The sequence below is a fragment of the Nothobranchius furzeri genome, chromosome 11 (genome assembly GCF_043380555.1).
Source record: "Nothobranchius furzeri strain GRZ-AD chromosome 11, NfurGRZ-RIMD1, whole genome shotgun sequence".
In the NCBI taxonomy this organism is placed as follows: Eukaryota; Metazoa; Chordata; class Actinopteri; order Cyprinodontiformes; family Nothobranchiidae; genus Nothobranchius; species Nothobranchius furzeri.
The window spans coordinates 48,583,488-48,596,981 of NC_091751.1; the positions used below are offsets into that span (position 1 = coordinate 48,583,488).

At 40.3% G+C, this 13,494-nt stretch overlaps 2 protein-coding genes and 1 long non-coding RNA gene across 5 annotated transcripts; 1 reads left to right on the forward strand and 2 right to left on the reverse strand.

The window, feature by feature from the left end:
- Window positions 1–796: 796 nt before the first annotated feature.
- On the reverse strand, window positions 797–2,970 carry ift22 (intraflagellar transport 22 homolog (Chlamydomonas)). Of its 3 annotated transcripts, XM_015956631.2 has the most exons (6): window positions 2,556–2,644; window positions 2,361–2,441; window positions 1,599–1,681; window positions 1,418–1,501; window positions 1,139–1,341; window positions 797–1,065 (listed from the first exon to the last, which is right to left on the reverse strand). In XM_015956631.2, exons 2-6 carry the CDS (start codon window positions 2,397–2,399, stop codon window positions 911–913), a joined length of 564 nt encoding a protein of 187 aa, XP_015812117.1. In that variant the 5' UTR covers window positions 2,400–2,441; window positions 2,556–2,644; the 3' UTR covers window positions 797–910. The 3 variants fall into 3 exon arrangements, with proteins under 3 accessions (XP_015812117.1, XP_054597482.1, XP_015812118.1); XM_054741507.1 differs by lacking the exons at window positions 2,361–2,441; window positions 2,556–2,644 and adding an exon at window positions 2,952–2,970; XM_015956632.3 differs by lacking the exon at window positions 2,361–2,441 and having other exon boundaries at window positions 2,556–2,612.
- Window positions 2,731–7,404, forward strand: LOC107383820 (outer dense fiber protein 2). Its single transcript, XM_070556082.1, has 17 exons — window positions 2,731–2,811; window positions 3,134–3,263; window positions 3,352–3,463; window positions 3,550–3,681; window positions 3,795–3,869; window positions 3,989–4,060; window positions 4,139–4,255; window positions 4,334–4,519; window positions 4,592–4,701; window positions 4,807–4,941; window positions 5,088–5,199; window positions 5,415–5,519; window positions 5,710–5,868; window positions 6,205–6,305; window positions 6,381–6,543; window positions 6,619–6,744; window positions 6,870–7,404. The coding sequence occupies exons 2-17, from the start codon at window positions 3,142–3,144 to the stop codon at window positions 7,041–7,043; spliced, it is 2,001 nt and encodes a 666-aa protein (XP_070412183.1). The 5' UTR covers window positions 2,731–2,811; window positions 3,134–3,141; the 3' UTR covers window positions 7,044–7,404.
- Window positions 7,405–8,916: 1,512 nt separating this feature from the next.
- LOC107383823 (uncharacterized) lies at window positions 8,917–9,659 on the reverse strand. Its single transcript, XR_008563406.2, has 3 exons — window positions 9,537–9,659; window positions 9,118–9,301; window positions 8,917–9,029 (listed from the first exon to the last, which is right to left on the reverse strand). It is a non-coding gene; the product is annotated as an uncharacterized lncRNA (long non-coding RNA).
- Between the last annotated feature and the right edge of the window lie 3,835 nt (window positions 9,660–13,494).

Sequence of the window (13,494 nt, forward strand, 5' to 3'; positions counted from 1 at the left end):
ACAAAGCAATTTTTTACGAGTTGCTCATTTATGCAGAAGTTCACAATTTTTATCCCATGTTTACTTACATGAACTCTGATTATTAAACTGCACAAACAGGGTTTGAGAGAATTGTTGGATTGATGGATCTTGTTTCTTTTTGTGAAGGTGATCCAATATTTTAGTTTTCGTAAAAAGGAAAGAGTAATGCTCTTTTTTCTAAACGTTTTTGTATATGCAAACGTAAATATGTACATGTGCTTTTACTTAAGGAATTAAATGAGAGCTGAAAGGTTTTTATTTCTCTTTTTGTATTGGAACTTTTCACAATACCTCTTAAATCACAAACCTCTCCCACAGGACTGCTGAGTTAAATCTGTTAATAGATGGGAGCAAGGGTTAATTTTTGTTTTGGAAATGTGGGGTGGTCCAACATTATTGTTTTCTGAGTGTTTTTCCAGCAGTGTTTTGTCTTATGTGAGGTGCAGGGTGAGTCAGAGGAAAGTGAGTAATGATTCAGTCATCCATGTAAATGTGAAGCTGCACATGAGCTTCTCTACAACGTGTAACATGCTTTATTTAGCTTTGTTCAAGTGCCTTTTGCTTATTTCCAACTTGTGCAGACACAGAAATGTAAAACTTGTAACTTTTTTTTTTGCGTGGACATTTTAGACATTTCTTTATGGTTCTAAAGAATGCATTATATTATAGGTGAGTGTTTGTTGTTTAATGAACTGATTTATTTTGTTTTCCATTAAGGTAATGGCACACATGTATTCCTGCTTTGGTAGGAATAAAGGTATAAAGTAGGTAGGTATAAAGTAAATGAACCTTTAATAAAACACTAGGGACAAGTTATTAACAGAAAATAACTTGATGAGTTACATAAGCCAATGAACTGTGCAGTCAGTCGGGTAGATATGTACAGATTTCACTGCTGAGTAATAATTGACATTTCCTCTCGCTCTTGACTCTCCAACATCCCATTTACAACATTTCCCACATATCTGAAGAAAGCATGTCTAACATCCTCTGGGTCCTCTTCCAGGTTGGAGTGAATAAGCTGCAGTCTGCTCAGATTTGGTGCTGCATCAAAAGAGTAAAGATGTTAGCTCGGAAAACAAAACAAAAAACTGATGCAACACTTTTAGGAGATTACCTAAAGTCAACTGCCCATCTTTTACCTCACTGCCAGGCTTGTGATGAGCTATGAGTAGACACTGGTTGTCCTGCAAACCTTGGGATGCAATGAACATGGAGTACCAGGTCTCAATTTCTTTCAGGTGACTTGGAACAGCAGGATTAAAAATGGTCACCACACCATTACAGTCTTCCATGAGAGCAGGCCAGCATAATTCAAACCTGCAGAAAAGGGTTGGCATCAAAAAGCAGCTTTCATTTAGAAAGAAAAGGCATTTTCTTAGTGAATATGACTTACTTAAAATCTCCTGAACAATCCCAAAGTTCCACCTCACAGGTCTTGTCACCACTGCCTTTAAGCTGGGATTTGAATTCCAGTATCCTTGAGCAAGTAGAAAGTGAATGTGATCATTTTAGTATAATATGTATATGAGGTAATAACATTGAATGAAAGGTAATGAAAGGAAAACAGCCTGTACCTGACTCCTTTAGTAGGTCGGTACTGTCCGCCCACGTTTTCTGTCATGTCTGAGAGAAAATTGGCAAGAACAGTTTTCCCACTCTGAAAAAAGGAATAGATCACTTTAAAGATATGTTTAGTTCTCACATTTTACAATATAAGCATGTTTATGAACTGACCAGTGGTGCTGAAAAGCATCTGAGTTTTATTTGTACTACATGTCCGGTGTGACATGAAAATGGAAATAGCTGAGGTACAATTAAAGTGTGCTCGAGTAACCAAATAAAATGTATTTAGTTGAATTCAAAAACATCCAATCTTTTTGTCTTTTCACAAATTACTTTTTACACATTAAAAACTTTCAAAAGGTCTTTATTCGTAAAATAGCATAGTTTTGATTTCATTAACCTAAGCATTGCGTTTTTCTTTTAAATGCTTCCATACACCGTCATAACAAGGTTATTAGACTGTCATAAATATATGAATTCGATATTAGCTGAAGTGCTACTGAGATAAACATAAAATAGTTTACACTAGAACTGGGGTAAAGGTGCTGGAAGGCTGGTATTATGCATGTTTTAGTTGTTTGCCTGTTTCAACACACCTGATTTCAACGAGTAGGTGATTCTGCAGAGCATGATGAGCTGTTGAACAGATAATTGAATCAGGTGTGTTGAAGCAGGGAATCAACTCAAACGTGTTGGACATCTCGAGGACCGAGATCACTAAAGAAGTTAACAATACATGCTCATCTATATACGTTTTACGTTCATTTACTTACCTCGGTAGGTCCAACAAAGAGTATTTTTACTTTGAACATTTCCGAAGCCGAGCATTAGCTATCACGCTAGCTTTAAGAACCCTAAGAAAATCAACGTTTCAGCGTGAATATAAATTGCTAAGTACGTCTTTAAAGAAACATGTGTGTGGTATTTTAAGTTAAAAGAATAAAAGTATACTAAACTAGCTTATTTACGTTTATGTTCTCCGACTACAAGACTTCCTTGTCGTTTCTATGGTTTCAACCAAGCTCCCCTTCTTTCTTCGTCCATTGGCTGTTTGAAATTAAAATCAAACGTAGTCCCGCCCCTCTTTGCCTCGAGGAGCCAATAAGTGATGGGAAAAACATGTAGCGTCATTACGTTACTTCGAAGATGGCCAATCGCGCTTGAGCGTCCCTGCTGCCTCCCCAGTTGAAGTGGTATTATTTACAACAGAAACAAAGCGAAAGTGTGAGTAATATTAGAATTTTCTAGAATATACGATTTAAAGTTGAAATGTACTAAGTTTAATTACATTAGTCACCACGTGGTTGTTAGTGACTTAGCTTATTCGGCAAATTAACACGCGTTAAACGACGGCTTAGTCAAACCTGTCCGTTGCTATGGAGTACAGCATGTTAGCTTGGGTGTCCGCTGGCTTCCTGGTTCAAGTCAAATTGGCTGTAAAGTGTAATAAAACGATCTTATAAGCATATGAGATAGAATTTCCATCAGGATATTTAGTGATTTAACACTTTGTTTTATTTTGTTTATTATGTTATGTTTTTGTTAGTGGGGGGTATGTCTCCAGAGGATGGTGATCCCCAGAGTTCCCCTTTTCCTGGATTCAGTTCCACCAGTGATGATCTCACTCTGAGGCGTGGTGACCTAGACAACAGTCATGAGCCACAAAAAGGAAACAGGTCACAGAGAAAACACACATGTTTATAAACATGTGCTCTGGAGCTAAAAGGCTTACAACATTTTCTCACATCCCTATTTTTCATTTAGCTTTGAAGAGAAGCACACCTTTCTGAAACTACTGATTGATGCAGAAGCTGCTGCCAACTCTGCAGGAATACAACTTGCTTCATTCAAAAATGCAATAGAAGATGAATTTACTGTATGATTAAGAGCAATTTTTACCTTCTTCTGTTTGGTTTGAGCATTTACCGTGTCTGTAAATAATCACATCTTCTTTCAATTCAGGATTTGGGACCGTCTTCCAAAGACAAGCGTGGAATCACAAGGCAGAGAGGACTTTTGCTGGAGAAGTTGGAGAATTTTAGACGAATAAATAAATCTGTGCGACAGGAGTTAAAACTACACCAAAATGCAGAGGTGGATTTTTAAATGTTGAATTTATGCAAAAAAAAATGACTTAAAATTTTTCTCTAAATATAAATTGTAATAAGTTTGACTTTACCTGCTTTAATAATGAATTCCTTATACAGGTTAATCGAATTACTGAAAAGAAACGGACAGACCTCTTATTAAAGAAGATAACACAAGCTGAAAGTGAAAATGAGGTGAATGTTTTATTATATCATATTCTATGATGGGAGAAGATATAATTAGTCAGGAGTTGAGTCAAACATGGATTGTGATGCTTGAATTATACCTTATTGCTCATGTTTTCTTTCGTGAGCGCTTACAAATCATTCTGAACAAGACTGAGCGGAGGATCGAGGAGCTAATGAATACAAGGAGAGACCAGCAGGTAAGCACATAAAACACTAGGTAATCAATAAAATATTGAAATTAATTTTATTAGAAAGCATTTGTTTTGCTCCCTCAGAAGAACATTAAAAGTGGAGTTCATAAGACCAAGTCGGCAGAAGTGACGCACGCTCGCCTGCAAGGGCAGCTGCGCAACAAGGACGCTGAGAACAGTCGCCTGACTGTCCAATTACGGGTAAGAACCCTTTCATTAAAGCTGACCCTCTGGAAGCTTTATTTAATGTAGAATAACATTATTGTTGTTGTTTTTTAGACTCTGGAGAGAACTCTAACTGAGCAAAAGATGGAGATCAATGAGCTGAAAGCGTCCATTGCCTCTATGACCAGGAAAGCTGCACAAGACAAAGAATCGCTCAAGAAAGCGACGCGGGCACAAAAACTTAGGACGGAGAGGTTTGAAGCTGCGATTGACAAATGTCGTGCACAGCTGAAGGAAAAGGTATGAGTTCAACATCACAAAATATGAGTTGTAAAGACTCGAGTGTGACATTCGATTTTGTTTTAACGTCAGGATGCAGAGTTGGCTGAAGCACATTTACAAAGAGACTCCAAAAGACGGCAGAAAAAGCAGGCGACAGACGAGAAACAAAAACTTCTCGCTCACATAGACGTCCTGAAAAGGTTTGTTGGTTATTTATCAACCCAAATCATGCAAACTAGTCATCAGTATGCAGCTGGGTTGGCTCAGAGTCCCTACTGATGGACTGGATTTGTTCTGTATCAAAGTCAAGTTGCAGACTTGACTTTGAGGTTGCAGAAAAAGAAAGATGAGCTCTCTGCAGCTCATGAGATGAAGATGCAAAAGTCTGAAAAAATCCTCGCTGAAAACGGAGAACTGACTGTTCGAAATGCAGCGCTCAAGGTAGGAGATGTTTCAGAGCACACAAAGGCTGCTACATGCTTTTATATGAAACCACACGCTGCTGCTTAATCATACTGAGGGCTGAACAGATCCTTCTCGTTTTTTATTATCCTACGATTTAAACGTTGGTTTCTTTCTGATTGCGGGCATCCGTGGCTCGGCTGGAGCACCAGCTCACTGATTGTGAGTCGGCACTCGTCGAGGAGAAAATCATCTCCCAAGAGAAGAAACATCAAGCTGAACGGTGCCAGCTTCAGGTTCGTTTCTAGTTTTAGAAAATAATTTAGATAAAAATGCTCTTCAAATTGAATTAATGACATTTTTTCAGATATATTGTCTAAAACTGGGCATTTTCATTCTCAATTAGCTGTTCAATAACAGTTAAAGAGAATCTCTGAATATTTTAGAACATGGAAAGTTTGAAAACTTTAAACTGTTTTTAATCACCGGTCATTTCTTTTTTTTTCTTTAGATTGCTGAACTACAAGCTGAGATCGATGGCCTTAGAATAAAATATGCAAATCTTTTACAAGACACAGAAAAGACACGGGAAGGAAAACATACAGCGGTGGAGAAGGTGGAAGTTTAGTTCCTGATTGGATGATTCTAGTCAGGAAAACGTTTTTCTGAGTCTTAATTAGAAAAGTGGGGTGTTTTATATTCTTAAAGCGCTTGACACTTCAACAAGCATCTCTTTGAGAGGTGTTGTGATCATTTCAGTTAACACTGCATCTGTTCTCCTTGCGTCACCCTCCTCTGGAGCCCAGGTGAGGCGGGAGCTGCAGGGGCGTGCGGAAGAGCTAGGGGCTTACCCCGAGTTACTGAGTGCAGCTGAGCAGAGGCTCCTCGATCGCCAGGAGAGCCTGCAGGGCTTGGAGAGGAGGTGCTCAGAAAAGTCAAAATCCATTAAGCAGCTGCAATCTAAGGTGTGCAATGTTAGCTGTGTGGTCTGAAGATGTGAAATGCAAATGTCATTTTCTCACATCTGACCACTAAGTGGCAGCACAGTCTTTATGTCTTGCTGGTGCATTTGGTTTTCTGATCTAGTTTTGATTCTGGTTGCAGTGCAGCATGCATTGATTTTTGATTGTGTGTATGTGTGAGAGAGAGAGACCTTCTCAGTAACCCATATTGTGTTTCTAGGTGGCTCCTTCTATACGACCTTGTTAAAAGACATTAAAATTTATTTATTTTATTCAGCTTCCAATGCCAAATGCACCATTTTCTTGCACTCGACATTTGATTCTTAAATCTTGCCACAGATGGAGAGTCAAACCAAACAACTGAGAGCATCAGTGGAGATGAAGGAGTCCATTCATGAAGTCAAATTACAGCTAGAGGAACACATACAGTCACTTCAAAAGTAATGTGCTAGTGTTTAGAAACGTTCCCTTTTTTGTGGACGGATTTAAACATCACATTTCTTTGATGTCTGCAGGAAAATAGACGTGCTGCAGCTGGAGAACCTGGAGCTGGTACGGAAGCTTGCTGCTAACGAGGAAGCTCTGAGATACAGCAACCGGCAGCTGGATCAGCGCTCGTCTGAGTGTCAGGCCCTGAGCCGACAGCTGGAGGCTGCTTTATCAGACGTCAGAGAGCAGGTGCGCTTTTACCGATCTCTCCGTTAAGAGCAGATCAACGAGAGTGATCTGAAATAGATTTAATTGTGTGTCCAGGTCAGAAAAGTTCAGTTTCAGGCTGCTTCCAGAGAAGAGGCCCTGCAGACAAAAATCATGGAGCTGGAAGCTGAAAAGAGCAGAAGGGATAATGAATTCCGGCTTCTTCGCCAGAGAAAAATAACTGTGAGTATCATTTTTAGAACATTTATTTTAAAAGTGTATGCAGTATTTCTTTTTGGAAGCTGCAGCTGAGATGTTTTATTGTTGAGTGACAGGAAAATCCTGTTTGCCTCTTTCTTTATTTGCAGGCAGAGAAACAGTTTGAGGTTCGTCTGAAAGACCTGCAGCTCAGCCTGGACCAATCAGAGAGCCACAAACGAAGCATTCAGAATTATGTGGATTTCCTTAAAAACTCTTACAAGACAATGTTCGATGAAGGGCTGCAGATGTCCACTTTTGGATCGTCTTATTTCCTGAAATGATCTGCTATTTGAAAAGGTGTGTGCTGGTAATAAGCTCCTAAAACTTATTTAAAATAGGTTTGCTGTTTTCAGGGAAACTGAACACAGTCTTTAATTTTATACAAGCCTTTTTGTAGTGCATGTCTTTACTTTTAGGGTTAAAGACAACTGAACACTGGATTTTTGGATCATATTTATGTGAAACCGGGTTGTGGTTGGGTCATGGTAACTCTAACCCCTTTGCAGCAGCAGTCGTGTTTACATGGGAATGAATGGACCAGCTATGGTGCTATTTTCAGTCCACTTCCCACCCTGGAATCACCAGAAAGCCGACATGCAACAAAATATTTGTTACTGGGAATAAAACAAATGTCTCTAGCCACGATTGTGTAGAGTGTGTGTGTTTATGTGTATTTAATTTAATCTGGAATGAGATTATTCAGCTGTGAGGCTCATTTCTTTGTTGGTGGTGTCTGTGATTGTTACGTACAGTGCCCCTTTTCGGCCACAAGATGGCCTCAGCGGCTTCTGCCTCGTCGATCTCCCGGTGCCCAGCTGGGGGTAATTTCATAATCACCTGAGCAGCTGTCAGGGAAGTGTGGGCACGGAAGTGGTCATACTGCTCTCTTCTCTCTGTGTGTGTGTGTGTGTGTGTGTGTGTGTGTGTGTGTGTGTGTGTGTGTGTGTGTTCATTAGGATTTCTGGTACTTTGACTTTGGACTGGCCTTTGACCCCCCCCCCCCCCCCCCCCCCCCCTTTTGGATTTCCCCCGAGCGTCTCTGCTTACCAGGACATCTCTTGATTAGTTTAGTATATAGATTGAATATTTTAGTTAGATATTTTTCCTCCTCCCTGCCCTTTTGGCCAGGCGCTTTATGTTAATCCTTTTTTCCTTTTGTAGGCTCTTTATGTTTAATAAAAATCCTTAGTTGGCGACACATTTACTTTATTATTAAAACTACACACAGCATCTCTTACTCCCTCCTATACGTCTCTCCTAGCGAGCTTAGGGACGTAACAGTGATACTACTTTAAAAAAACATTTCTTGTGTCTCTTGTCGCTGTTTACCATCGTGATGATCTCACTGTGCTTTTTGCTACAGTTTATACATTTTTGGGTTCTCAGAGTGCTGTGGATTTCCACAATGGAATATGGGAAGTCCTGATTAGTTTAACGTCAAACAAACATTTTCCTGCCACACAGCAGCAAATCCATTCAGTGATTTCAATACTAGCCAGTCATTCATTGACATGCAGGGTCTCTAAAAGTGAGCTAGATTAAATAGTGGTTTACATTAAAAACTTCCAACAACCCCCTGAGGGTTTCTAGTTTCCCTGTTTACTGTAAATTAAATTTTCCCTTTCGAGAACTTGATGGAACATGCGCCGACACACTGCGGTGAGTTTTACCTGAGATCATTTATTGTGAAAGTGGCCGTTCATCAAGTAACAGAACACAATGAAAATATTTCAAGGAAAAATAACACTTTGTTTATGAAATGATGTAAAAAAAGGTTTTTATGAAGCGGTAATTGTTGTCACGTGGTAAGTTTTGTCAACAGTGCTTTGTTTTGTGTAAAATAAAATGAGTTTAACTGCAAAAATAAAAATTTTACAATAAAAGCTAACAAAGAAGCAAACAAGGTTCCAGTGTCTGAAGCAAAATCCAGAATAATCTCTAATAATGGGTCTGCAACTTCAGTTTCAATTGAACCTGATTTTGATTCATAGTTTTAGTTCATTGGCATTAAAGTCAGTGGAAATGTTACTTGAGCAGTTAAAGTCACACCTGCAGGACTGGACCATGGTTACCTTCCTCCTGAGCATCTGTCCAGTCCTGCATCTGAAAAGGACCGAGGATGTGTGAGTCCTGTGGGGCCGGCAGCATCGTCCATCCAAGCAGGACCCACAGAGCTTGAGCTGGAGCTTCTTCAGGCTATGGCAGCCAGTGTAGGAAAGATGAATCGGTAGGGTGACTTTTCCTGTGTGGCTACACTTTTGGGTTTTCTGTGAAGTGGAAAATTCCAATTTTAGATTTTAAATAAATCCGTTGCAGAAATATAAAACATAAGACTGTGTTTGCTGCTCAGCAGACCTTGGACGTGATCTTGTTGCAGGTTTGGATCTCACAGATTTGAGTTTCTGTCATTAGTTTGCACCTGATGTTGTTATTGGTCATCCTGGTGGAGAGTCCCAACGCCGCAGGAGGACCAGGCTGTGGTCTGAGGTAAACACTGGACTCCTGGCAAACTGTGACCAACTTGTCAAAGCTTTATGGACTAAAACAAATAGAAATGTGACTGAAAACGCAAAACATTTCAGAGATTTGGCTCCTTCTAAAAAAAATTTAACAGTTTGAGTAAGTCCTCACAGGTAGAGACTTTAATCCTTCTCTCCACATCAGCTCATTCATACTGATGAGGTCATCCCCTGTGTGCTTTCTTGTCACTGACCTCTCCACATCATCAAGGCAGATGAACTGTTTGCAGCATCGTCCCTGAACTTTTAACCCACCTTGGCTCAGCACAGCCTAGTTTGAAGGGAACGTCTCACAAGGACAAAGTGAGATCCTGCAGAACCATCCATGCACGTGCACAGGTGTTTGCAGCTGGACTGGAAGGTTTCTCCGTTCTGGTACATGCTGCTGTTCAACTCACAAGTTCTTCCATCCGACTCAGCTGTTGAGGAGGAAGATTAAAGGTTAGATGTCAAAGAATAAAAATGTTGAGTAAGGAGAGTGGACATACGTCGACAAACACCTTTAGATAAGTCCAATCCTCTTCCACGGTTGCACTCCAGTCCCTTTGCTTCGTCACATGACCGAATCGCGCTGCAATCTTCAAAAAGCTGCCGAGCGCAAACTTTACAGCATCTGCAGTTATCCAGCACCAGACTCACTCCTGCTGCACACCCTGGGACCTCAGAGGAACACTGGCACTCTTTAGGACATGAAGCCGACACCTGAGAGGAGAAATCTGATAAAAATCTGACTCCTTAAATCCATAAATACATCAGTTATTGTCTTACTAGTGGGACGGAGGTGATCATAAGGATTTTCCACATCTTCCACAAAATCCTGAGCTGGCAGAAATCTGTTCTCCTACTTTATCAAGTCGATCTTTTATTTGGCAGATCTGATGTATGGGCAGAATGAAGAAGGGGTCCCAGAACTATAGAGGAATGCATCTCTGCACATTCTGCCATGAGCTCTGCATAAGGTCCTCCTCTTCCTCCTCTGGGTCAGAGCCAAGAGCTGCCCTGAAGAGCTTCCACTGAGCCTGTCCTAGATCCTAAAACATCTAATTGTGAAAATCTAAAGGATAATTTATTGATTATAGGTGAGTTATTTTTCAAAGCCTAAAAAAAATAAAACACCAATTATTTAAGTTCACTTGAAATTTCTTAAAGTTTTAAAATGTACATAAAATTTGTAATTAAAGCTGCAGCGGCTCATTGGGGACTGACCTGTTTGCACATACTTTGTGCAATTTGTGGTTTAATGCAAATAAGGAATTGATTTTTAGAAATCACTGAGCTTTATGTCAGAAGAAATTACAACAGTCTCTAAACAACAGAAAGAGATGAAGGAATTAGTGGAGGAGGTTAAAGTCCTAAGAAGAAAAAATGAGGAAAAGGACAGGAAAATCACCTTACTGGAAGAAAGAGTGTCAGAACTGGAACAATATTCAAGAATAAATTATGTAATAGTGACAGGACATGAAACAACACACCAAGCTTATGCAAGAGCAACAGCTACAGAGAGTGGAGAACCACCTGAACAAGAATTAAACAACTTAGAAATGCAGGTAATGGACTTCCTTGGTAGCAAAGGGATACATCTAGAGGCCAAGGACTTCTGCTGAGAAGGTCGCTGGATGCAAACTCCCCTCCATACAGGACCTGTACACCTCCGGGACATAGAGGTGTGCAGGTCGGATCACAACAGACCCGTCTCACCCTGGACACGGTCTCTTCGACTCGCTCCCATCTGGCAGGAGGCTGTAAACCATTTGGACCAGAAGCTCTCACTACAAAAACGGTTTCTTCCCTCTGCAGTCGGACTCATGAACGACAATCTGCTGCTTTGTTTCAGTCGCATGACCTGAGTGTTGCGTTTGCACCTGAACTGACCCGCTCTGACCAGAACCTACACTGACTTAAAGTAGCTGCTTCTCTAACTATTGCTTCCATAAATCATCATTTCATTGTGTTTATTTCTTAAATCTAATTTTGCTTATTGTTAATTTTTTATTTCACCAACTTCCGCAGCATTTGAATCCTTCTGATTCTGATATAACACAAAGTTGTTCCATCATTAAAATAAAGTGTTCGTTTTAAAAGTAGTTCTGTTGTTTATCCTAAAGGGGAATGCTGCAATGAATGTTTATTTTGTAGGGTTGTCCTATGGGTATGAATAGGAAAAATAAATTATATGTACAGTATTTCTTTTTTTTTGTGAGGGGGTCTATGCTCTGAGTATACTAAACTGATGCTGATATCATCTTACAAGCTTTTTATGCAACATCCCGACAGAGCATGTTGTTACATATTAGATTAATTAGCATTGGTCCTTAAAGGGATTTTTCTGCAGCTTTCCCTCAGTTCCTTTCTGATCGCTGGGACTGCAGCATGGTAAAATGTTTGTGTTTTGCCCTCCTGCAGCTGGCAGGTTTCAAGTTTGCTCCAATACTGTCATGAACAGGGCATGGTTGGACCCAAGTGCAGGAACCCAGATGACACAGGGAGATGGTGTAATGAAATACAAAGTCTTTATTTCTGAGCGGTCAGGCAGAGCTCGGGGGGGGGGGGGGGGGGGGGGGGGGGGGGGGCAATTCTCAACTAACTCTCAGAAGGCAAATTCTAAACTAGAAACTCAGAAATATGGGAGGCAACAGGTGTGACACTCACGCAGACACACACAATGAACCAACAAACACCGAGAGACGAGATACACAGGGGGCAGTGATCAACAGACCAGGAGCAGGTGTGTGGGGAGTGAGAGCTGATGGAAGACAGGTGAGACTATTTAACTAAATGGGGAGGGAAAACAAAGTAGAGGAGGAAACTAAATCATAAAGCCTGTAAGACAAAAACTCCTGCACAAAAACTAGCCTAAACCTGCAGGGCTAAAGAACCAAAGTAAATAACCAATGGCCTGAAGAGTTACATAACTAAATAAAAGGCGTAGGAAACACAGATGAAACTGGGACTCTGGGTGAAGGAAATTATTTGCAGTTATAGAGACTGGAACCAAGGGCAGGGGGCAATCTAACGACACAAGGAATGAGACAAGGGGCTCACAGGCACACAATGTGACAAATACTTGTGAGTCTAATTCACTTTTTCCTTTTCCAGAGGCCTTTCTCATAAATGATGGGTTTATTTTTACCTTTCTCTCTGCTCTGTTTGTGCAAAAACATAAGGGACAAAAGTCTTAGATTGATGCATAAAATATTCCATCATCAGTTTGTGTGAGCTCAGACCCTTCTGTTAATATATATATATATATATATATATATATATATATATATATATATATATATATAAAAGGAAAGCTACATATTTCTGTTTGTTTAGACTGCTGCATGCGATGGGCTTTTGTGTCATTCAGCAAATTCCAGTGAGCCACCTGCCAGGGTGTGGGTGGATTAGAATCTGCATTAGTGCTTCAGACTTTCAAAGTGAAGACAAGAACTCGAGGGAATGTTTGAACCTGAGAAATCCAGATTAAAGGAGGACATTCAATCCAGTAAAATGTTGCCTGGAGCCACACCCTCTCCGTAGTGAACTTCACAGGTTTCAATTCAATTAAAGGATCAGCATCAAAGAAAATGATCAACTAAAGCAGGAATTTTTGTCTCAAACGTCGGTTACAAAAGTCCTTCAGAGTCTGTGCCAGCCCAAACACATAAAGGGCGAACAAGCGTGAACTCGGTGAACCAATTATGTCTGCAAATCGCTGACTGTAGTGGTTTGGAAGGGAAACGTTTCCCACCAAAAGATGTTATGTTAGAAAATTTCAGAAGCACGTAAATTGAGTGGAATGTTGGACATGAGACAGGCAGATGAAACATTTCAATTCAATGTGAAGGTTTGCTGCAGGGCCACAAAGACACCTGGATTATATGAGCCTTCCTGGAATAATTAAAATGTCTCACCTGAGATGTGCTGAGGAGCCATTTACATGAAAATCATGGAGGGGAAAGGCAAAAGAGGAAGTTTAAACCACATTTTTGCTGTTTTGCATAAAGTGCATGTGAACTCCGTGACACACACGGGGGTGTTAAAAACAGCCAAAAGCTGTAAGGTGGGTGGACAGGAGGGTAAAAATGGCAAGATTATGCAAAATTGTGGTTTCAGAAAGTTAGAAGACGTGATTCTCAGTAGTAGCAAGCTTTTTGTTGCTGGTATAGGATGCATTGTGCCACAGGTGTAAAACAAAATTATCTCATGGCTCTTTGTGCATCTTTTC

Coding starts and splice junctions, on each gene's coding strand:
- ift22 (XM_015956631.2), bottom strand. CDS start 2,399: ATGTTCAAAGTAAAAATACTCTTTGTTGGACCTACCGAG. Junction 1,682..2,360: donor TCTTTGTTGGACCTACCGAG/GTAAGTAAATGA, acceptor TCCTTTTTTCAG/AGTGGGAAAACTGTTCTTGC. Junction 1,502..1,598: donor CGACCTACTAAAGGAGTCAG/GTACAGGCTGTT, acceptor TACTTGCTCAAG/GATACTGGAATTCAAATCCC.
- LOC107383820 (XM_070556082.1), top strand. CDS start 3,142: ATGTCTCCAGAGGATGGTGATCCCCAGAGTTCCCCTTTTCCTGGATTC. Junction 3,870..3,988: donor AAGCTGAAAGTGAAAATGAG/GTGAATGTTTTA, acceptor TTCTTTCGTGAG/CGCTTACAAATCATTCTGAA. Junction 6,544..6,618: donor TATCAGACGTCAGAGAGCAG/GTGCGCTTTTAC, acceptor TTGTGTGTCCAG/GTCAGAAAAGTTCAGTTTCA.